This window comes from Grammomys surdaster, unplaced genomic scaffold (assembly GCF_004785775.1).
Source record: "Grammomys surdaster isolate TR1022 unplaced genomic scaffold, NIH_TR_1.0 150, whole genome shotgun sequence".
NCBI classification, from domain to species: domain Eukaryota; kingdom Metazoa; phylum Chordata; class Mammalia; order Rodentia; family Muridae; genus Grammomys; species Grammomys surdaster.
The window spans coordinates 17,897,363-17,920,527 of record NW_021604608.1 but is presented as its reverse complement, the minus strand read 5'-3'; the positions used below and the strand labels follow the sequence as shown (position 1 = coordinate 17,920,527).

Genomic DNA, 23,165 nt, shown 5'->3' with positions numbered 1-23,165 from the left:
CTTCCTTCCTTCCTTCCTTCCTTCCTTTCTTTCTTTCTTTCTTTCTTTCTTTCTTTCTTTCTTTCTTTCTTTGTTCTGAGACAATGTCTCTGTGGCCCCAGTTGACCTTGAATTTGTGACAGTCCTCCTACCTCAACTTCTTGACTCCTGGAATTACAAGCATGGATTACCACACCCTTTCACTCTGATGAAAAGTTACATTCCAGGCCTGACCTCATTGTCCTGGACTTTGACTTTCCAGATACAAAAATCACTTAAAGTGCAGCCATAAAACAGCCCAATACATACTTTCTAGGTAATGTCCTAAAACTCTTAACATAATTTTTAACTCTTTTTGGAGGTGGTGGTGGTGGCATTTTTACATTTCTCTACCAGGCCTCCTTGTAGCCTTTTCTATGCTAGGATGTTACCTGTTTACTGAGTCCTTTACCAAAGTGACCTTGGACTGTATACTCACTGGCTTTCCCCACACACAAACTCATGTGTCAGCTCCACAGAGACACCACTTGTTTCAAAAAACTTGACTTGTTCTGTCTTAGTATTTCATTTCCATTGGTCCTTCATCCAATGCATCCTCTTTGGAAAATCAGTCTTCCCTCCTCTCCATCATAAGTCACTATGAATATCAGGAATGGCGAGAAACAGGAAATGCTAACCCTGGAGCCTGGAGGGACTGTTCAGTGGTGAAGTCCACTGACTGCTCTAAGACCTGGCTTCAGTTCTCAGCGTGTCTCCTGTCCATCCTTAACTTCAGTTCCAGCGTACCTAATGCCCTCTCTGGCTTCTGTGGGGACCAGCTATGCACTGTGTACACAAACATATATTTAGGCAAACACTTGTATATATAAAATGGAAATAATCTTTAAAATAGTAGCTAATCTTAGAGTGTATATCTTGAAGGGTAAATTTTTGTTCTCCTTCCCTCTCCCCCCTCTCTCTCCTTCCTCCTTCCTTCCCTTCTTCTCTCCCCCACCATACTAGTCACTGGGGATTGCACCCAGGGCCTTGTGCATACTAGGCAAATGCTCTCCCTGTGAGTACCCGCTCTTTTTTTAACCTTTTACTGGGCCTCCTTAAGCTTCCCAGTTTGGTCTTGAACTTACTCACTCTGCAGCCCTCACTGGCCTTGAGCTCGGGATCCCCTTCCTCATCCTCCAGCTAGTATTATAAGTCTGTGTCCCCAGACCTGGCCTGTAAATAGTGTGTTCTTAAACTAAGATGTTGTGGCTTACCGTTTGTTAGTCTTCCATATTTCTGCAAACTGGCCTCTTTCTCTTTTATGCTCAGCATGTGTAGGCAAGCATGCGTGGCAGTTGAGAGTGCTCTGCTCCTTCTTATAGGTTTGCTCTTTAGCGTAGGTTTCTTGCATGGGATGCATGTTTCAGTACACAATGGCATCTTTAGAATTTCAGGAGCACAAAAGGGTATAAAGCTGTGAGTGACAGGAGATATTTGGGACACAGAAAGCTTTTTTATAAGCATGCCTGAGGTCATCACTCTGCATCGGGTAGCAGGACAGCACAGAGGCAGGGGTTAAGATCCTCTTTCCCAGGGATCATAGGCAGAGGGAGTAACTGCTGTCGTGGGAGCTCCTGTGAAAAGCTGCGCCCCTTTAATTCAGTTCCTGATGCTGAGTGATCTCCCCCACCATAAAATGATTCTGTTGCTTCTTCATAACTGTAATTTTGATGCTATTATGAATCATAATGTAAATGTCTGTGTTTTCCAAAGGTCTTTCTAGGGTTGCAACTCAGAGGTTGGGAACCGCTGCTCTAGTGTTTCTAGTGTTTTGGTGGTCCTTAACGTTCTTAGACTAAATTCTAGAAGGAAGGTGTGATAGGGGCTGGGATGACCGGGTGGGGTCAGCGTGGCTGAGGAGGGATCTCAGCCTGCCTGTGGTTTTACTCAGGCAGAACAGCATGACGTGTGTTTCCTGTTGCCACAGCATTAACTCTTGTTCTTGTTTTCTCTTGCAGCAGCTGCTTGCTGTCTTGAAGAGTTCTAAGAGGCTCCAAACTTTTGAGATATGAAGTTGCCTAGGGAATATTTTTATATATTTTATACAGTTTCTATCATGAAGTCAATATGGGCATGCGGATCAAACCCAAAAGGGAATATTTTTGCTATGCTGAACACAGAATCCAGTTTGCTTTGAAAGAAGTTTTGGGGCTTAAAAGGTGTGATGAAAATTTTAGTTCCGTTTCCGAGAGGGAAAGAGCTCACTCATCCTCTGACCGTTGGGGACTGTCCCCGGCCATCGTGGTTCCTGGTTGCACATTCCTGGCTGTTCCGTACACAGGCGGCTCTTCCCTTGGAATCACGGCATTAGGAACAGTGGAGCCATTTACAGCCTCAGCTTGTGTCAGTGTGCTCATGTCTGTTACCGAAGAAACCCCAGATTTCATTTTGACATTGGCTATAAGATCTTCATACACAACAGTTGGGTTGTTACAGAAGACTCTTGCCTGCAAAAGGTCCTTGGAAACATCCAGTGCTCAGAAGCTGATTCCCCAGGACATCGTGGGATCAGATGGAACCACAGGTACCCTGCACTTCAGATTCCTGGACCAAGAATTCAGCACTGACTCCTGCTTCTGTCACCACGCTCCCGCCATTCTCTGGTCACTTAGAAGATAGAGACTATTACTGTTTTTATTTAACTTAATCTACACAGTTGTCTTGTAGTCTAATTGAGTAAAAGGGAAAATGGTTTAAAGTCACTCTAAAAAAACCTGTTTTGACAACCAAAGGCCAAAACAAAACACTCCTCTCTTACGCAAACAAGCCCTTGCTAGACCTGGGCTGTTTTACTCAGGATCTTGGCTTTAACTCATGCTCAGTAATGGCTTCCTAGGAAGATCGCAAATTCAAGGCTTCGTGGGCTACAGAGAGTTCAGGGGTAGCCTGGGTGACTGAGCCAGACCCTGTCTCCCAACAAAAAAGTGAAAAGAGAGCTGGGCTATCGCTCAGTGGTAGAGGATTTTCGGGCATGCCCCACTACTCTTAGAGGCTTCTTGCCCTTAGGGCTGTCTCTTGGCCTCGCTTTATGAAACGCCTGAAACTGAGGCAGACTTTATGCCCTACTTCCATTGGTGTGATGCATTAAGTATTGGTGTGGTTTTCTTTTTGTTTTTAATTTGGCTGTACAAAAATAAAATAGAAAAAATTTTTTTTAAAAATATATGCCCCAGGGCATTTTCTGTAAAAAAAGAAAAGAAAAAAGATTCTGTTTCTGGACACAAACTAACTTTTTTTTTCCCAAACATTTTATGTGAGTGGTAGATGCAGTTTGATGTGAACCCACACTGGCAGCTAGTGACTGGTATGTGTGTTGTGTCTACGAAGCTGAGAAGCCAGTGTGGATGCCGGGTTCACTGTGGTCCAGTAGAGTGTGTGTTCATGGGAGTAATGTTTGTGCAGCTAAGCCAATATTTTTACTTAAACAACAAACAAAACCCTATACATTTTGCAAAAGAATATACATTTTGCAAAAAAGAAATGATGTACCTTAAATGGTGATGGGTAAGATATTCTTCAGCTTTAATTATTTTTTAATTTTATTCAGTATAGAGCACTTTCTACAGCAATAAAAAACAAACAAAAAAACAAGCAAAGATATTTAAGATTGTATTTATATACCAAGAGTACATTTTGAACATTCTCTAATACTTGAGCAGATGAGTGACTGGCTTCCAGGGATGCCAAAAATTAAGCATTCAATACGTTCAACACATAAGCTTTGTCCTGGTTTGCACAGTCTGGTGAGAATCCTGAATGTTCCCAGCACAGTTGATGTTTATGGTCCCTCCTCCTTCCTCCTCGCTCAGAAGTCCTGAGGATCCCAGACAGGTTGACTGTCCACAACACTAATGATGGATCACTTCTTGGTGTAACCAATGAGTCGGTTGCCACCTCGGTGTAAACATTTTGTAAAGGAAATTTTTCGGTTTCCAGTGTCAAATGTATTTTTAACTGTCTGGTTTGTACTTTTTATGAATTTTGTACTACCAAAGCAGAGTTAAAAATAAAAGCATTAAACCAGCGTGTTTGAATGAACTACATCTTACAGGACCGACTTCTTAAGTCTTGGCTTGTTGAGTGATCATTGGGCTGGTTTCATTGAATTTCCCCTTTCATAGCACCTCTCCCCTGCCCACCCAGCTATTTTTCCTTTCTTAATTGGATAATTTTGGACATGGAGAAATAAATATAGTGTGGAGTTTATATGTACCCCTCAGTCTGCTAATCTTAATGGTCAACATCTTACATCACCATAGGAACATGATCATGACTAAGAAATCACCGTTGGTCCAAGATTGATAAACAAATTAGAACTCGGGGGAGTCCTACTTTGCCCTGAGTTATTGTATCTCTGTGATTTCACCATGCTTGAGTTACTATTTGTACCTCTGTAATGAAGAGGAAAGATACTTTGGGAGTAGGCCTGTGTTTAAATTTTTTTTTGTTTTTGTTTTTGTTTTTCAAGACAGGGTTTCTCTGTGTAGCCATGGCTGTCCTGGAACTCACTCTGTAGACCAGGCTGGCCTCAAACTCAGAAATCCGCCTGCCTCTGCCTCCCAAGTGCTGGGATTAAAGGCGTGCGCCACCACTGCCCGGCATGTTTAAATTTTGATCTGCTAGCTTTGCCGTCCATTGGAGTTGGCTTCCCCAGGACTCCAATCAACAAGTTACCAAGAACTTGGCGATTTAAGGCAATATAGAAGCTATTTCAGGCCAGAGTGAGAAACCAAGTTTTCTCCAGGGTTAGGTCCATCCTCTGCTCCAAGGAAGGTGTTTGTTAGAAAGTTCTCAGCATTTCCTGGTTTGAGGTTGTGCATCACTGAAGATCTTGAGATGTCCTTCTCTGTGTGTATGTCCTATCCCGCCTTTTAAGGCTGTCTGCCCTTTGGCTTAGGGCCCAGTGGAATCCATCATAAGACCTCATCTTAACGGTTACATTTGCAAAGATCCTAGCTCCTGGTAGGGTCACAAGAGTCCTATTCTAGGTGTTGGGATTTCAGTATCAATGCGAGTTTTTTTAGGGGTAGGGCAAAGAAGTATAACTCTATTCCCTAGGGCATGGTGCCTGTAATGAAAGTTCTTTCAGATTGTTGTCTTGACTTTGGCAGGACTCTCTCCTTCCCCCACACTCCCCTGTCTCCTAACCCCTTTATCACTTTCTGGCCCCAGAAGATGCCCCAGGCTTTTTTCATGATCCTTGCCTAGTGTTGTGGAAAATATTTAATCTCAATCTGGGGTTTCTATGTTAACTTGACCATTTCATTCCCAGATAAAAGACACACACAACCTTTATATTTACAATCAGCCTTAATCATCACTAGAGCTGGGCTGAAGATATTTGCCCTCTATACTGTTAAAATCTATTTCCTATCGCTAACCCTGAATTATTACTTTGTTTCATCGGGGCTGCTCTGAACTCCCAGTTGGCCAGCCCTCAGGGCCATGCTTCCTTGACTCCCAACCCATGGTGTCTTCCTCCTCTCTCCACGTTTTTCTTCCCTCTGTGGTCTCCAACTCCAACACTGCCAGGAACACCAAGCCTCCGCCTATCTCAGTTCTGGCTGCTATAGATTGTAGATATCTTTATTCAATCAGAAATAACTTGAATCTACGTGGGGACTCTCTGGGACAGCCATGTCTCTCCACATACACCCCCACCCCACCTTCAGCATTACAATACAAAGCAACAGACCAAACCTCAACATCCCAGTCTTAGGACCAACTACTTATCTAAGGAGCCCTAAGTCATTTTACTGGAGAATATTTTTGAAAACAGGCTGTGCTCATTGATTCTGGGTGTCACAGCCTCTGCCCTCTGTATAGTAACCCACATCTAAGGGCACATCTTTGTATTTCTGTGTGTTAAGAGTCTGAGTCCACATGGTACCTCTGACTCCGTATTCATTTTAGGTTCTTTTCAACTTTGTAGGAAACGCCACTCTTACTGTATAATAACTTTTTGTTCAATGCAGGCATACACATAGTTGAAAACTACCCCAGGAGAGCCACCTTAGTACTAACAGAATATGGTACTGCACTCAGCTCTTTTTGCTTTTGGACTTGGGGTGTCTACACAACTGGTTACTTTCGTCACACTTTGGAGTGTGCACAGGTATACTACTGTGTAGGGCGAGGAAATGGAAAAGCTGACGTAAGTTTTACCCCAGGAAAAGTAGAAACCTGGAATGTGTGCATTAGCAAAGATCCTGGAAATGCCCTGGATTCCTCATTTCCTAGCCAGAAGAGGTTACTTGGGGTGGCATACTTTGTTATGTCAGACTCTTGGGGTATGCATGTGATGCAGACTGGGGTGCCAAAACCTTGTTTAGCTTTGTCGTTTGACAGGGTTGGGAATGTGGCAAATCATGACCAGTCTGGATGCCCCTGGTCAGTGCTCTCTGTACTTGGGCTCCTGGAGGATCGATCTATGGTTTTGGGGGTGGAGACACTGTTCATGACTTTTGGACACTTCTGCATTTCCTTCTCAAGTCCGTCTTGCTGGCCACCCCCGCGCTATCCAAAACTTACAGTGAAAATGGGAAAGAGTTGGGGAATTTACAACTGGGGTCCCCACAAGTTGGAGCTTTGTAGCCAAGTGTTTGCTGCTGAGCGTTCACCTTGCACCGAGATAGCACTTTGCCCCCCTCTGCTGGTTGAATGTAGAAACTGCAGGAGGTATGGTCCCACCATTTATTGATGCAATACCTTTCAGGCATTGGTGTGCAGAGCCTCCATGATGTGTTGGCAGACGAATAAACCTTTAAAAATTCAGGATATCACCAGTTAGCTAATGAGAGTAAAGGGGCAAGTTTGATTATCTTCTTGATCATTTTTTTTTCCTGACCCTGTCAGTCTATTTTGTTTTTCCCATCAAATGCTTCCTCACTGTCTGAGGCCACCTGAGTGCCTATGGGCACAGATGAAGGCAGGAATGACTGTGGAAGAAACTTCAGGCCCTAAGTGCTGTCATAGAAATGGTGTGACTGTTGTAAGCAATTGGGACTCAGAGAGATAGCTTGACCATCGATGTAGAGTTGAGCCTTAGCTCTGCCACTCACGCTGTACGTTGGAAACCAGGCTCTTGGCTTCTTTGAGGCTTAGCATTTTTCTGAGCCACTGTTCAAAGAGTGGAGTTACTTGTTTGTTTACTTTTGCATGTGAATGTTCTCTCTCTCTCTCTCTCTCTCTCTCTGTGTGTGTGTGTGTGTGTGTGTGATACCTGTGTGTTGTACGTTCTCGCGTGTGTGGGCCCATGTACGTGTATGCATATGTTAATATTGAGGATCTTTAGTTTCTCTTTACTTCATTGGGGTCTCTTACTAAACCTACACACCACTGATTTGATTAGTTTAGCTATCCAGCTTGCTGTAGGGATCCCCTTGTGCGGTTTTTAAGGAGTAGAAAATGTATGCAAAACCATGATGCCTGCCACAGCCTGCCCGTAAACTCCCAGAAGGCACTTCCATTTTAGTGGCTATTGGTGCCACTGTTTTGTATGGCTATAAATAAAATAACCTGGGGTTGAATAGTTTAAAAGGAGAAAAGGCTTGATTGGTACCAAGTTTGTGAGGTTGAAAAGTCTACGCTTAGCAGTCACATTTAATAAAGGCCTTAATGTATCCCGTACCATGGCAGATGCACCATTACTGTAGCGGGAGGGATTATGACGGAATTGGAGGAGAGGAAAAACTCAAGGGTCACTTGCTCTCAGGGTAACCCACGCAACCCCACAAGACACAATTCACTCCTTAATTCCGTCTCGAGGCCTGATGCCATCACTTGAGAAACAGTCTGTCCATGGGGGTGGAGCCTCCATAACCCAATGACCTTTTAAGGTCCCACTAGCCCTCGACGTGATTACATTGCAAATAGAGGACGATAAAAGAAAGATTCATCTTAACGAGCTACTCAAGGGCAATGTGACCTCAAAGGGTAAGTCGGCGTGAACCCCTGTGTGTGTGTCGGTCAGTAAGGGATGAAATAAAGGAGGATATGTTCATGATAAGTGTCTCTGTTGTATTTTTAATGTTGGGTGATAATTGATGACTCGGGTGGGAAAGGGTTTATCACTTTAGAGATGATTATCGTCAGACGTGGTTCGGAGAACTCTGGGGTATAGCAGCAAAGACGTAGTTACCAAGAAGATGTTGACTGTGACCTGTGAAAGTGAGCCTTAGCCAAGTGACCAGAAGCCAGCTAATAGTGATGGTTTGCCAGGGGCCGGGCATGTGAGAAGCACTTTATGTCTCTGTGTGGTCTCATGGTACAGAGGGAGGCCCGGCCATCGCCCCTGCTTTACCCGTGATGTGACTGGAGAAATGGATCTCTGTACGCACCGGCAGGATTTGCTCACAGACACAATTGATGAAGAAGATTTCAGTCAATAATTCCATCCGTAGCCATCTATCTCAGCAAATTATTTCAAAGTTATGTCTATATAGTTACTTCATCTTGCTATAAATAAATAAGCTATAAATAAATAGTTTACATATGACATTCATTTTTGCTAGATTGTCACCTGGCTTATGGCTGATGTCATGAAAACGTGTATGAATCTGGGACTCACTCATGGATTTGCAAATTCAGAGTTTGAACCTTTGGTTGCTCTTCAGTTATCAACATTTTAGACAGAGAGAGAATCTCAACTGGCCCCAGACCACAGACCAACTCTCATGAACCTAAGCAATCCTCCTTACATATATGTCTGAGGGCTACATGCATCCTTCTCTATAGTTCTAGGAATCCTGACTATACCTGGAGATCATATTTATCTTTCTGGAGTTTTCACTCTCCTCTTCATCTCTCTTCTTTGAGACAGGATGTCCTATAAGCTCAGACTGGTACCAAGCTAGCTATGTGGTTGAGGATGACCTTGAATTTTTTAACTATCTTTAAATTATTTGCATGTGTGTGCATCTGTATGCGATTATGTGCACGTGAGTGCACTCTCCCACGGAGGCATCAGATCTAGTGGACCTGCAGCTACAGACAGTTGTGAGCTTCTGGATGTGTGTGCTGTGAACCAAACTTGGTACCTATGGAAGACCAGTATGTGTTGTAACCACTGAGCGGTCTCTACGGGCCTGAGCTTGAAATTTGGACTTTTTCTGCCTCAGCCTCTTGAGTGCTGGGATAACAAATGTGTACCACTCGGTTTTATTTGATGCTTGGAATGGAACCTAGGGCTTTGCACATGCATGCAAAGTACTTGACCAATCAAGCAACATCTCTAGACTTCTTTTTCCCTCTCTCCTGTCCATCTGCCTTCCTTCCTTGCTTGTTTCCTTGCATTTGAGACAATGAATCATTATATAACCCAGGCTGGACTTGAACTCACCACCTTCCTGCCTCATCCTCTTGAGGGCTGGGATGACAGATGTGTACCATCATGCCCAGCTGTTAAGTTGTTATTTGATAATGATATATTCCTCATATCATTTTGCTTTCAAAGCATCAGGATTCTCCTTTGTTTTAGATTTATTTTAATGTTTATGTATGTGTCTGTCATGTATATGTGTCTGTCTCCCATGTATGTGTGCATGTGCCTGGGAAAGCTGGAAGTCAGAAGATGGAGGCAGATCCCCTGGAGCTGCAGTTACATTGATCATGAGTGGCCCAGTGTGGGTCCTGGGATGTGGGTCCTGGGATATGGGTACTAGGATGTAGGTAATCTTCCTCTGGAAGAGTTGCAAGCACAAAATAAAAAGGTTCCCACGAAGCATTCTAATTATCAGTCTGGAATGTGCAGTTTTGATAAGGGAAATAAGTGAAATTCTTTACCTGTTTTCTGCCCTTTGGGTCACATTTCAATCTAGTTTCCTATTAACTATTCCCAAATGCCTGCATGTGGCTCCCCAGCAGCCCCAGTGGAGGACGAGTGGCAGGTGGCTGGCCTTAGATGTGCGTTTTCAAGTGTGCTTGTGTTGAAGCTGTGTTGTGTTGTGGTGCACGCACAGATGCTGCATGTTCTGTCAATATTAACCTCGTTTTATTTATTTACAGGGCACGTCTCGAAATGCGCGTTCATTTGCTTTTCTAAACCAGTGGTTTCCTACGTAGGTTCCACAGGCCCCGGTGGTGTGGGAAGGAAGCAGTCAACTCTGATATTTTAATTATTGCTTCCCCTTACTATTGCTTTGTGAAGTAGAAACCACACCAGAACAAGACATTTATTTATAACATGCTGGTGTAGGGGTGAGTGTGCAGTATCTGATGACCAGTGTGAGGTCAGCATGGGGGCTACCACTGTCCCCACCCCAGTGTTGATAGGCAAGGCTAGGGATCTGCCCACGTCACAGTGTGGATGCCAGGGACCACCCACTAAAGGTCCAGTAAGTCTCTAAGGTCTGAGGTCTAAAATCTGTGTTTCCTTCTCTTTACTTTTTAAAAGCAAGCATAGTGCTCGCTTCCAGGGCACACTAAAGCTGGAGAGGGTCTGTTTTTAAGCTAGAAAATGGGAATGGTCTCCACTTTAGAGACAAAAAAACAGAGGCTCAGAAAAAGGAAGACATTTAAACCTATAGTTTATAGCAAGAGACACTGTGGACTTTAGGGGCAATGTGACTAAATCCCGTGTGTGTGTGTGTGTGTGTGTGTGTGTGTGTGTGTGTGTGGTTCTGGGTAAGGGCCCTGGAGTCAGGACTTCTGGACACCCAAACGCCATGACTCTTGGCTGCATTCTTAGGTAAGGACATACTTTCTCTATATCTGGAATCAAGAGAAAGGGGAGCGAGAGGCTCTTCAAAGGATATGTCCTGTGCTCTTCCTTCTTTGGGATTTTAAAGATTAAATTCAAGATGGCTGAAAACTAAGGTTACCAAACCCCCAACAGCTTGGCCTAAACTTTGGCTCTCAAGGTTTTATTTTTTTACCAAGTTTAGGATCCTCACTCTCGAGTGAATAAGAACTCTGGTTTTCCTACTCTGTGTTCATCCTTCCCCAGCTCACCAGAGCCTGGTTCAAAGAGAGCAGAACAGTGTGTGGGGAACTGCCTTCAAGAAACCTGATCCTGACTCACGTGGACCCGTGCTCCTCCCGGCAGCAGACACACACGTCATCGAGACCTGACACAGTCATCATTCAGCACTCGTCACTGAGGCCTCTTCAAGCCACGTGCAGAGCGTTTATTCTTTCACTCAGCAAAGGTTGGACTTAGTTACCTCTTACTGCCATACCTGAGCCTGGCCAATGGCACCTGTTTGGTAGTTCCTTTAGTGGGTAGGACAGCAGATAGGTGACTTCAAGGGGCTTACTTTAATAGGCAAGTGAGTCTAACTTCAGTCAGCATCTTGGCTGCAACCAGTGTTTTTGTTTTTAGCTTTGTTTGTCTTTTTTATGCAGAGGCTGGTGGGCTTCAGCAGATTGCTCCCTGCTGGAACTTTTCCCATGGGAAAAACTAACACACTCAGTACATAAATACACAAGTAACACACAACACATGAGTCTTTGCACACAAGAGGTTGTGACTGCAAGATCAGCAGTTCACAGACAGCTTTAGTTACACAGTCAGTTTGAGGCCAGCCTGGGCTACATGAGACCCTGTCTCAAAAAAACCAAAATAAAGGCTTATTTCTCCATAATTGGGGAAGGCACTTACCGAAAGCAAATGTCAGCTTTTGTGTGTTTGTCACCATAATAGAATACGCTTAAGTGGATGCATTTAATCTAGAGGAAAAGTAAAATAAAGCCAGAGAGAGAGCGCATTCTCTTTTCCATCATGAAGATGCATGCAAGATAAAGCCAGTCATCATTCCAGCGTGGACAAGAGAGGGTTTGTGGAACCTCTCCCTAGCTGAGGAGCTACTGGCAATTAATGGCTGCTGGTACAGTCATTTTTCTTTTGGGGGGTGGCCACTTAAAAGTTGCTCAGTCTCCAGTGGATGTCTCTCCACCCATGCATTTGCAGGCAGCACTAACTGGATTCAGTCAGTGGGTTGTTTAAAAAGAAGAAAAGGATGTGACGGTGGGATGCGGTGTATTGAGGGGTTTGAGCGAGACAGAGGCTTGGTTGGATACGTTTAAGATATATTACAAACAAGCTGAGGCTGGTGGCACACATTGTTAATCCCAGCACTCGGAAGGCAGAGGCAGGTGGGTCTGTGAGTTCAAGGCCAGCCCTGTCCACAGGGTGAGATCATGAAACCCTGTCCTAAAAACTAAACAAGGAAAACATATGTATTTCAAACATGTTTGAATTCAAATAAATAAGTAAAAATAATTTTTTTTTTTTAAAAAAAAGAATGTGTGCAAACAGGTCTGGCTAGGGTAGAGCCTGCCTCACCTGCTATGGGATTGCCAACAGTGACTAAGCCAGGCAAGTCATGAACTCTTTGCTCATCCTCCTGCGTTTGGTGCTTCCTTGTGCTTATAATGTTACCTATTAGAATTGTTGGTTCCTTTCCCCGGGACCGACAGCTCCCTCACACTGAAGGGATGAAGATGGGAAGATGGCAGGTGGCATCATTCACTGAGTGTGGACAAGGTGTGTGCCATGCAGGACACCTATGTTCCCTTTACTGTTTTGAGGACCTTCCTTATCAGTTATAACGACCTGCAGCTATTTGCCTCGGCAACCAAGAAGTGACACTTAATTTCCTATATAGGATAGTTCAGTTTCTACCAGTGAAAAGTTAAACGGAAGTCCTAGTTTAAGAAAGTAGTATATGATAAATAAATCAATAAATAATCAATCAATCAGTCTTGGGCTAGTGAGTTGGTTCACAAGCCTCAAGTTGTCCTCTCACCTCTATATGCATGCAAAACACACACACACACACACACACACACACACACACGTAAAAATTAAAAAAACCCAACAACTTAAAACTGAGACTTAACATGGTAAATTCCATGTGCTACAACTCGCTTGGGATCATAGAGACCTTGCTGTCTGAGCCTGACCTCCGCTGGTGCCTCACACCGAGTATGCTTACAGAATGTTTGAAAGAGCTCCCTGTCTGCAGCGTCACTTGTCTGGTTAAGTGCCACCAAGAACACAACACACACAGCAAGATGCGGGTGACTGAGGGACCACCTCATAGAAGGAGCCTGAATGGGGAATTTTTTTTTTTCAGTCTCAAAATTCTGAGTCCCTTCTGAGGCTCTCTAGTGAGGCCTGAATGGGGCTAAGACTGTGTTATGAAAAAGGTTGTAATCCTTGGCTATCTGCTCACCTTCTCAATGCAGCTTTTTGCAAAAGTGAATCCTCATAGCTTGAGAGAGCATGCTGTCGGTGCTGGGGAACTTAGCAGCTATTTCTAATGAACGTGTGCAGTGCAGGTGTTGCTTCTGGGACACAGAGAAAGCCTTGTCTACACCAAGCCCTTCTTTCCCCAGGGTCCTGTCTGAATTCCCTTTTTGTGATCATTTTGGAGATGTGACAGAAGTTGGGATGGTGGTAGCTGTTGAGAATTCCTTCTCTGTGTGAAGGATAGCTTGGTTTCTGGTAGAGCACTGGCTAGAAATGGCCAGAGACCCTGCTAGGGACGGCATACATTTCGCCATGTTCCCAGACTCCAGGCTCCTGACATGTGGCCAAGACTTCCATTGATCAGCGCCTTTCAGTCACGTGGGGCAACACCCCTACCAGCCCCTCCACAGGCATGACTATAGGCCTCAAGCTCCAGAGATTTCCATATTAATGAGATACCTAAAGGCCAGAGGGCGTAGCCAATTAACGATTCCTTCCCAGACCCTCCTCCTTACAAACAGTATAAACCAAAGGCCCGCCCTGGAGGTACAGGGGTACAGCCAGATTCATCCACTTTCCTCCATGACAATAAACCCTTTAAAACTATGAACTTCCGCCGGGCAGTGGTGGCGCATGCCTTTAATCCCAGCACTTGGGAGGCAGAGGCAGGCGGATTTCTGAGTTCGAGGCCAGCCTGGTCTACAGAGTGAGCTCCAGGACAGCCAGGGCTATACAGAGAAACCCTGTCTCGAAAAACCAAAACCAAAAAAAAAAAAAACAAAACAAACAAAAAAAAAAACTATGGACTTCCTTGTGTCTTTGCCCCCCCCACCCCCCCCCATGGGGAACCATGGAGAAGGCCTTTAACTAATGAGTTGCTGCCGCTTCCTAATCTCCCACCAGAAGACTTCTCTATGTTCCCGGCATGGAGGCCATCAATTCAACCAAGCTAGCCGAGCCAGCCAAGTGAGTCTCAGTAACAAAGAGTTTCTACCCTCAGGTCGGGGCTTCTCTCTCCTTTTCCTTTCTCTTTCTCTTTCTCTCTCTCTCTCTCTCTCTCTCTCTCTCTCTCTCTCTCTCTCTCTCTCTCTCTCTCTCTCTCTCTCTCTCTCCTGCTCTTATTGCCTCCCCTGACCCCACTGTGTTTATATTAAAAAATATACTCAGCTTCCTCGGATATCAGCGACCCCTGGTTGCCCAGGAGTCTGAGACCAGTCGATCCCCACACACCTTCTTGTCAGGTGTCCCCACTCAAAAGCCCTGCCCCCGCGGGACCTCAGACTGAGATCTCCCCATGCCCGGGCGGAGCCCTGAAGTGTTCACTGGGCGTTGTGCAGAGGGAACTCAGTCAAATTCCCGCACTTCTGCCTACCTGAGCCTCCCCGTTCCAGCCGACTGGGGTGGCAGACACACGGGAACCACAACAGCCCAACAGGACCCACACCCGATCGCACTCAAGAGCTGTCAGCCCCACACTTCTCCTGGACCAAAGGTGTAAGAATTGTCCGTGTCACACTTAACATGAGTACTGTCCTTGGGCCTCTCAAAAACCTTAGTTGTACCCTAGGCTTTTGGGTTTGGGAGTTCAGATGTGGCAGGCTGTAGGCTGCTCACTTCAAAAGTCAATATGCATTCTCTCTCATCCTCATGAATTCTATCCCAAGATGATTTGGAAGACTCAAGCACACAGCTTGATTGACATTTTCTGTTCTCTTTTCTATCCAGCTAGATCCAGCTAAGTGATCAACCTGGTATAAGGAGGAAGTTGGACTACACCACCTTAACACAGAGGGAATGCCATCTCTGGCCCTTCCTTTTTCATTTAAGGCAAATGGATGTCTACGTATCTAAACTGAAGGGAACACCAATGGTCACTAATCCTGTCTGGGACTATTATATCCAGCTTGTCGACAAGACAGGGAGACACATATGCTGTGGTGCTTTAATGAGAACCAGACATTTAATGACACAAATCCCTCCAGAAACGGCTATGCTGTTCCAAAACACTCATGAACTCGAACCTAAAACATGATACTAGTTTTAAGAAGTATTTTGGCTAGCCTCCCGTATCCCAAAGGAGATTAAAAAGTAATAGTGTAAAAAAAGTTAAGGTCAAGGTGTTCTCATAGCACAGCTGAGGACTAACCACTTGTTCACCGGTCAAGTCTGCTCTACCCTGAAGGGCACTGAGCTTAACTTGATGTTCAACAAGTGGTTAGTTAGTAGTCCCCTGGGTGACTGTCCCTGAAGTTAAGCTCTGGCACACAGTAGGCACTTTAAGTGGATAGTTATCTTTTCTAGGTCAGGTGAAGTATTTGGCTCTCAAAAATAAGGTAAAGAAATACATTCAAACAGAATGGCCCATGTTTGTGTGCCCCTGGGATCAAATGTGGGGATATCAGGGCATTCTCATGCACATCTGGACAGATGTTCTGGGGGTGCTTTCAGGGCCAGCATGGAAGCTGCTTAACTTCTGCACTTATTGTGGACGTGGACATGAAGGTCCACTCTTATTTTGATGCTAGCATTTGGAATGCATTCGGAATAGAGGGATGCCATATACAGCAAGCAGCATGGCACAGGTACCGGCAGTGGGAAGATAACAGACGTAAACAAGAGGTACAGCTGGTAAGGCTGCCGTGGCATGCTGGCAGAGTGGGCACATGCTTCTCTCTCTCTGCTCCCTGTGACTGCAGCTCACTCGCCTCACCTCACCCCTCCCCTAGTCGGCATCATCCGCATCTTCTCCTGCAGTAGCAGCTTCTAATGCTGCGAGGGCTTCTGCCACCTCAGCATCCTCATCTACCACAACACCCTCCCTGTCCCCAGTGTAGGTGTGGGGGTCTTCCCTCTCATTTCCAGCATCAGCCACTGGCATAGGGTGAGTGGGATCTTCCTCTTTAAAGTAGACACTCAGAACTTCTGTTGTCCCTGCCTCATTCAGTGAGTCCCAGCTTCTCTTCAGAGAGAAGGGCATGCTCAAACCCTGTTGGCTCACCCTGGGGTGAATTTCTGGAAGGGCCTCCACCTCAGAGTGGTTTTCAAAAAGACAATCCTTTTCTTCAGGGTCTGCATTGTCTACTGACGGGCTCCAGAGCTGGGGGTAATCTGGGGCTGGTATGTATGGGATGTGATCTGCCACTGCCAAGGCCTCGGCAGGGACTCTGCAGTCTCCATGTCCCACCATCTGGGTCCCGTCCAAGGTGGGTAGTATGCAGCTTTGCTTCCTGTAGTCTTCTCCTTCAAGGAAGGGTTGAGCTGAGTGAGCACTGTCTATGGTGGCTACCCAGGGGCTGCTGGCCCAGGAGCCATTGTCAACCTGGCGGGGCCTGGGACTCCTGACAGACTGCAGAGTAGCAGTGGGGCTGATGCCATTGACAATACCATGCTTCTCCACACAGGATCTCTCTTCTGAGTCCTCCTGGGTGAGTGGTCCTTGGCGAGGTAGACCAGTTGTACTGTCTCTGCTCTCTGACTTGTTCAGGTTCCCACCATGTAGGGCATTCCTGGGCACCTCAACCTCACTGTTCTGGGTGCCTTTTAGTCTGACAGTGTCATCTTCCTCCAACTTGCAGTTGTTTACTTCATTGACAAAACCAGGGGAGGGCACTTGAACTGGATCAAAGAGATAGCTGGGGGAGAGAGGAGTAGACATCATTTAATTGACATGGGGCTATAGGAGCTGGTGAAGAAATTGGCTCCTGCAATTGTGTTTAAAAGAATAAGTCCATTTGGCATAAAAATCTTTGGCTAATGAAAAGAGCTGAAGAGACCTAGAAAGTCAGGTCTCTTCAGTTAATCAGTCAGTTAATCTGTTTTGCTTATGATTCACCTCACTCAAATTTTTATGAAATGTCACAAGACAGGTGTCTGGACTCTTGTCAGTGAGGTCACTAGGTCACTTCAGGAGTCCTCTACAACCTGAGCTTGCCTTTTAAATACCTAGACCACATGTTTTCTTAAGGATGCCACATGGAGTCAAGTCTTCATGTCTTGGCATTGTGGGTCCAGCCTGAGCTGGCTAAATGCACTGACTGCATGACGACTTGAGTGTGCTACTTTTTAAGCAGCTGTCACATGTACTGTCTTTACATCCTTATCACTTTTGCTGTTGCTTTAGCATCTGCCATTGGTCAAAACAATGGGCTTCATTATGGTGTTGCATACCTCTACATAATGGACTTTGATCATATCCATCCCTCTATCTTCTAGTGTCCCCTACCTCCACCCTCCTACTTGTTTCTTCCTAGAGCCCTCTTCTACTTATGTGCCCTATGTTATAGGCATGGTTTTAACATGCGTCCACAGTGACTACACATGCCCCTTGCAATATGTTCACTTTACCTTTGTATCATCTTACAACACCTGCACCCCATCTGGCTTATTTTTTGTTACCATCTGGAAAAGAAAGAGTAAGAGTTAGCCATATTTGTGAGAAGGAAGTTTCCTTTCTTAGACACTCAAAATTAAGCATGCGATCTGGTCAAAGGATAGCACATGAATCATGAAGACATGACCCCCCTCATGTCTCTAAAGTCAGGCATGAATTCTGAGCTCTCAAACACTGTTTACACTTCACTCATGTAAACCACTTTCTGGCCATCTAAGCTTTATATTACAGCCTCATCTGCAGATGGGAAAATCATGATGGAATAATACTAGGGGGCAAAGAGACCCATGATGTTTTAGTGACCTGTGACGTTTCTCAGAGGACCCAGGAATCTTGCTCAGCAACAGGAGGTATAAGTGTTCCTAGAGGACTCTTGTCACCTTCTTGGGTATTAAGACAGTGTCGTGGCTTGAAAATTCTTGGCCCAGGGAATGGCACTATTTGGAAGTGTGGCCTTGTTGGAGTAGGTGTGGTCTTGTTGGAGGAAGTGTGTTATTCTGGGCATGGGCTTTAAGACCCTCGTCCTAGCTGCCTGGGAGCCAGTCTTCTCTTAGCTGTCTTCAGAAGAAGAGGTAGAACTCTCAGCTTCTCCAGCACATTTCTGCCTGGATGGTGCTATGCTTCCTGCTATAATGATAATAGACTGAACCCCTGAACCTGTAAGCCAGCCCCAATTAGATGTTTTCCTTTATAAGAGTTGCTTTGGTTATGGTGTCTCTTCACAGCAGTAAACCCTTAGACAGACAGAATTAGTCTGGATTGGAATATCCATCAAAAGTCCATGTGTTGAAGGTGTTGTCACCAGCCTGTGGTACTACTGGGAGGTAGTGAGCCTTTAGAAGGTGGAACTTTGTGGAGAGAAATTAAATCATTAAGGGCTGTGCCTTTAAAGAAAATATTTGGACCCAGTACCCGTTTTTTCCCCTTTTCTGATTTCTCAGTTGCCCTAAAGTGACCAAGTATCTTTTGCCACATGACCCTACTATGATGTACTATACTAACACAGTCCCAAATAACAGGTCCAGGTGACCAAGGGCTGAAACTTCCAGATCTGCAAACCAAAATGAACCATCTCTTCTGAGAACCAAAGTAAACTATCCATTCTTATATGCTGATTGGCTCGTGTATTTTGTCAATATAAGGGAAAGCTTGCTGGGATAGACATCAAGTATTAAAGATGGCTGACCATGTGTTTCCTGATTCAACCCTTTGGAGTGGTACAGCCTGAGGTGGACACCAGTATTAGCTTAGCCAGAACCAGTATGCTCCTGATTTGCTATCTCCACAGCCAGGACAGCCACACTCAGGATTCCTGAGCTCTGTTCTTTTGCAGGTCAGTACTATGCCCCTGGGGCTTCCTAGTAAAGGTGGTAGAGGCATTTCCCACCTGCTCACTGTGCTTATCCCCTTCACAGGTTGGGTTTTCTCCATTGCTTCCCTTTCAATCAAATCTTTCCATGTTAAACTGGTCACCCTGGCCTGCTGGATTCCTGAGTGAATTCCAAACATCAATACAGGAGGACCTTTAGGTGGTTTTCTGCTTCTTGTGTACAAAGCCTTTCAGAAGACAAATGGACACTGGGACCTTTAGCCTAGTGCCTTTGTTTGTAAAGTTCATTGGGAGGAGAGATGATTTACCTGTAACTGCCTGCTTCCCTCCTTCTCTCCCTCCCTCCTCCCTTCTTTCAATCATAGACTCCCCAGGATGATACCCTATAAGCCTCAGCCAATAGGGAAAACAGTTGCAGCTGTTATAAACTACAGGTAGGTAGGTAGGTAGGGACCACATTGACTCCTGGGAGCTCATCAGGAATGGTGTTCTTTAGTGCAACCCTTTGTCCAATTCTAGGAGCCCTGGCAGTTGTCTGGAAACCCCAAGTTTGTAGCAGTTTTCCCAGCCGCACACGAAGTGGTTATGCAACCCTCTTTTCCCCAAGCACCAAATCCCTGAGACAGCAAACTTGCAGGTCCACTTGGCCACACAGCCATCTCTCTGCCTTTTCCCTCTTGATCTTTCATTTGTCTCCCTGGCAGGTGCTACAAACGGACATGTTGTCACAGATTTGTTTCTGATTCATCTTCAGTTGGAACAGATGGAAGGTTCTCCGAGCCTTCTTTGTATTTTAAAAAGATGCACATCTTAGACCCGCAAAGCACGCAATAGAGTTGCCACGACACAGGCATTTAGCAACACCAAGAAGTAGCTGGTTCTAGAATAAGGACCAAATGGTACATATCTGTCAATCATGACATCAACTGCAAAACACATAGAGGCCCAAGTATAACAGTACTGCAGAGAAAGAAGGGATGGGAGGCTTAAATAGCAGCACACACATACACAAATGCACACAGGCACACACGCACACACATACACACTCAGTGGCTATTAGGATTATGCGCCTAGCTCCAGCTCCCCTTTCTGCCTCACTTTCTGCTCATAGCCTATAGATGAAATGGAAAAATAATTTAGATTAAGAAGAACCATGCCCATTCTTTCCCCCCTGTAGCTCCTCTTTTCCTCCCCTCCTTCCCTTCCCTGCTTCAGGACTGGCTCTGCAATAAATACCTTTGTTCACCTTATTTATTTATTTTTTTAAATCAGGCCAGAGGGTAAGGGGGACTCAGAAGTATTTCAGAGACTGAAAGGACAGACTGCAGACAGTCCTATAACGGAAAGCACTGGGAAATGTTGTCAGTGAGTAGGAAGGTCAGCTTTTGGACCTCCCAGCTGGAAGAGAGGAAGAAAGCAGCCAAGGTGGGCAGGAGGGGCAGTTGGTCAACAACTTCCATGATCCTTCCCATTGTTCTAGAGGCTGCTGGGGTCCTGGGGACCCATTACCTGATGAAGCTTGAAACGTACTGGGCTCAGACCACAGAGCAAATTGCTTAGAAATGCAAGAATGGTTGGGATTTAACATTCCTCCTCCAAAATCACAAGTTTCCCAAGACAGGCAGATAAACAGAGGCTGGGATTTGAATCCAAGGCCTTCACCTGCTTACGTGTTTTGTGCAGTCTTGAGGCTCCCCTCTTCTCTCCCAGGGAAAGGCAGGATCCACACAGCTCTCCTAAACCCTTCAATGGTGGGCTACATAAGTAGCTTCTCCCTCTTTAGGGTCAGTTTCCTGGCTTTCTCTAGGACCAACTTCCTTAGGATCCACTTCCTGCCACTTCCTGGCTTCCCTTCAGGCCCAGCCCCATACCTGAGAGCCATGCTTTCTGAATCAGGTACCAGCTCGAGCAGTGGGACATTTTTCCTGGTTCAGGTCTTGGCCTTCATTTTCTCTACTCTGTGATTCCCTTTCCTGGTGACATCCCTTTCTCAACTGGCTCTAATGTCTACAGTTGTGTGACCCCACAGGTGAAAAGGGTAGGGACCAATGTGCTCAGCCCCCTCCCTCACACACACCTGCACACACCCATATTTGCAATTACCTCTTATACATATCAAATCAGGTTCAATTCATTCCCCATGCCTACATCAATATCCCACCATATCTTGCCTGGGAGCAAGCAAAAGGGAAACATCCTTCCTCTGGCATGATACACAGAAGTAGAAAAATGGCAGCCTTTGAAGGAACACTTTGTTCCGGAGGGGCAGGCTACCTGCCTTCCTCCTGCTTGTCTTTTTGGAAGCAGCTGCCTGACTTACACTGGGAGCCCTTGATGGCTGAGGGGAATCAAAATGTGCTTTGTCTTTGGAGCGATATAAATGACAACAGGGAAGCAAAGGGCACATCTTTTGCAGCCAGGGTTTGGTTTACACAGGGGAAAAGCAAACACCATTAGGATGGCCGAGTCTACCCACCGCTGGCGCCACCTGCTCCTGGACTCCCACGTACTGCTTGACTCTGCCCCGGTTTCGTGTTGCAGTTAAACAGTCCTATGTTTGAAGACGGTCATGGCCACATTAGTTAGTGGTGAAGTCTCCAGGCAGGAAAAGCCTGTTTTACAATGGGGATGGAGGAAGGGTGTATGGAGAACTTTAGAGTTTTTTTAATAGAGAAATTGACAGCATTTACCATGGCGCCGAAGGGTAAGAGCTGGTGTAAAGAGTGATCGTTTAGAGCCAGAATAGGGGTTCCATTGGCCAAGTCCAGAGCCATCAGACCATCAAAATAACAGGACTAGCAAGGATTTTAGCTTATCGAGGAAAACATGAGTGACAAGACACAGTGAGAGGAGTGCAGAAGGGAAAGGGGCAGTTCTGTCACCACAGAGGAAACCAGCCAATGAATATACACAGAGTACGGGACCTAGAAAGACCATCATTTGCTATTCCTCTTAGTAATGATAATGGATCCAGGTAAGACTCACTGATGGAGGCTCGGGGGAACAAGAAAAGCTAGAGAGAGTGAAAGGACCAGATGACGGGGAGCAAGACTGTGAAGCACCACCTTCTGCACATCCAATAGCCACAGGATTCATGAGCTTAGAGCAGCTGTGGTTGCCTGCATAGGGTCTACACAAGACGAAGACCCCCAACAGTCCTAGATGGGGCCCTGTCCTCAGGCTGAGCTTCCTCTCAGAGGGAAGCCCCTCCTACTTTTGTGTCAGTCATCTACCTCACATACTGGGTTCAATTACCCAGACCACTTCATCCTCACTAGTCAAAGGTAGGAATGAATGATAGGTGAGTGACAGATGGGAAAAAGGGACTGGGATCTTGTGCGTTTTTGTTTTGTTTTGAAAGTCTTGCTATGTAGTCCAGTCTAGTCTAGAACTCGCTGTCCTCTCTCCTCAGCATCCAGAATGCTGGGAACACCACCTTAGGATATCAGATTGGATAAGCCATTCCAATTGAGGGTCTTTTCATTTCCATGTTCAGATCGTACATGCTCACCACCTAGTGGTCCCAAATTGCAAGACAAGTCACGAACGGAGGGGCATGAAAAGATCTGGTTTTTTTTTCCTTCAGCCTGGAAAGAAGTCTGTTTCCTTCTCTGTGGTACACTTCCAAGCATTGAGGACATGTCTTTTCAGGGGTTCCGTGACATGAGACTTTAAAGTCACTCCCAGGAAATAGTTTGAGTTTTTAAAAGGCTACTGGAATATTTACAAGAGGGCTGTAGTAAAATGAAACACTTATATTTTAACACTGTTTTGAAAACTTGCTAATATTTAGAAAACAGAATCTGCTTTCTAAATCTGATTTCCAAGAACCTGGCCAGAGAGCAAAGTGACCGAATATTTAGGGCACTACTACTGGGTACTGAGCTCCTGGCTCTAGAGGAATGGATACAAAGTGCCACCATTTGACATCACCATTTGACCCTCTGTCTACCGAAGACATTAGAGAAGAGGGCCCAACCAGAGATTATGCTGATTATGGTGAAGACAGATTAGAAGATAAGCTGTGGACTATGAAATCTTACGTGGATGACTTTTTTCCTACCTAAAGGCATCAAGCTTCTGTTATTTTTGAGTCGTTGCTTTAAGTCGTTCTATAACTTTCTATTATCCACACCCTTAAATACTCCACTTCCCACCTCAATAGACAATGTACCTTAGATACGAGTAATCACTGCCAAGGATTGGGCTGGAAGGGACAGAAGTATGTATATAGA

The 23,165-nt window shown here is 45.3% G+C and overlaps 1 protein-coding gene across 1 annotated transcript in view; it reads right to left on the bottom strand.

The window, feature by feature from the left end:
- Positions 1–15,126: 15,126 nt before the first annotated feature.
- The window catches only part of CUNH4orf19 (chromosome unknown C4orf19 homolog), a 73,500-nt gene continuing 65,461 nt past the window's right edge, over positions 15,127–23,165 (bottom strand). Inside the window, exons 3-4 of the mRNA XM_028765275.1 lie at positions 17,555–17,608; positions 15,127–16,842 (exon numbers count right to left, since the gene is read on the bottom strand). Of these exons, the coding sequence (XP_028621108.1) occupies positions 15,933–16,842; positions 17,555–17,586 (942 nt within the window). The 5' untranslated portion in view covers positions 17,587–17,608 and the 3' untranslated portion in view covers positions 15,127–15,932. The remainder of the gene's footprint in view (positions 16,843–17,554; positions 17,609–23,165) is intronic.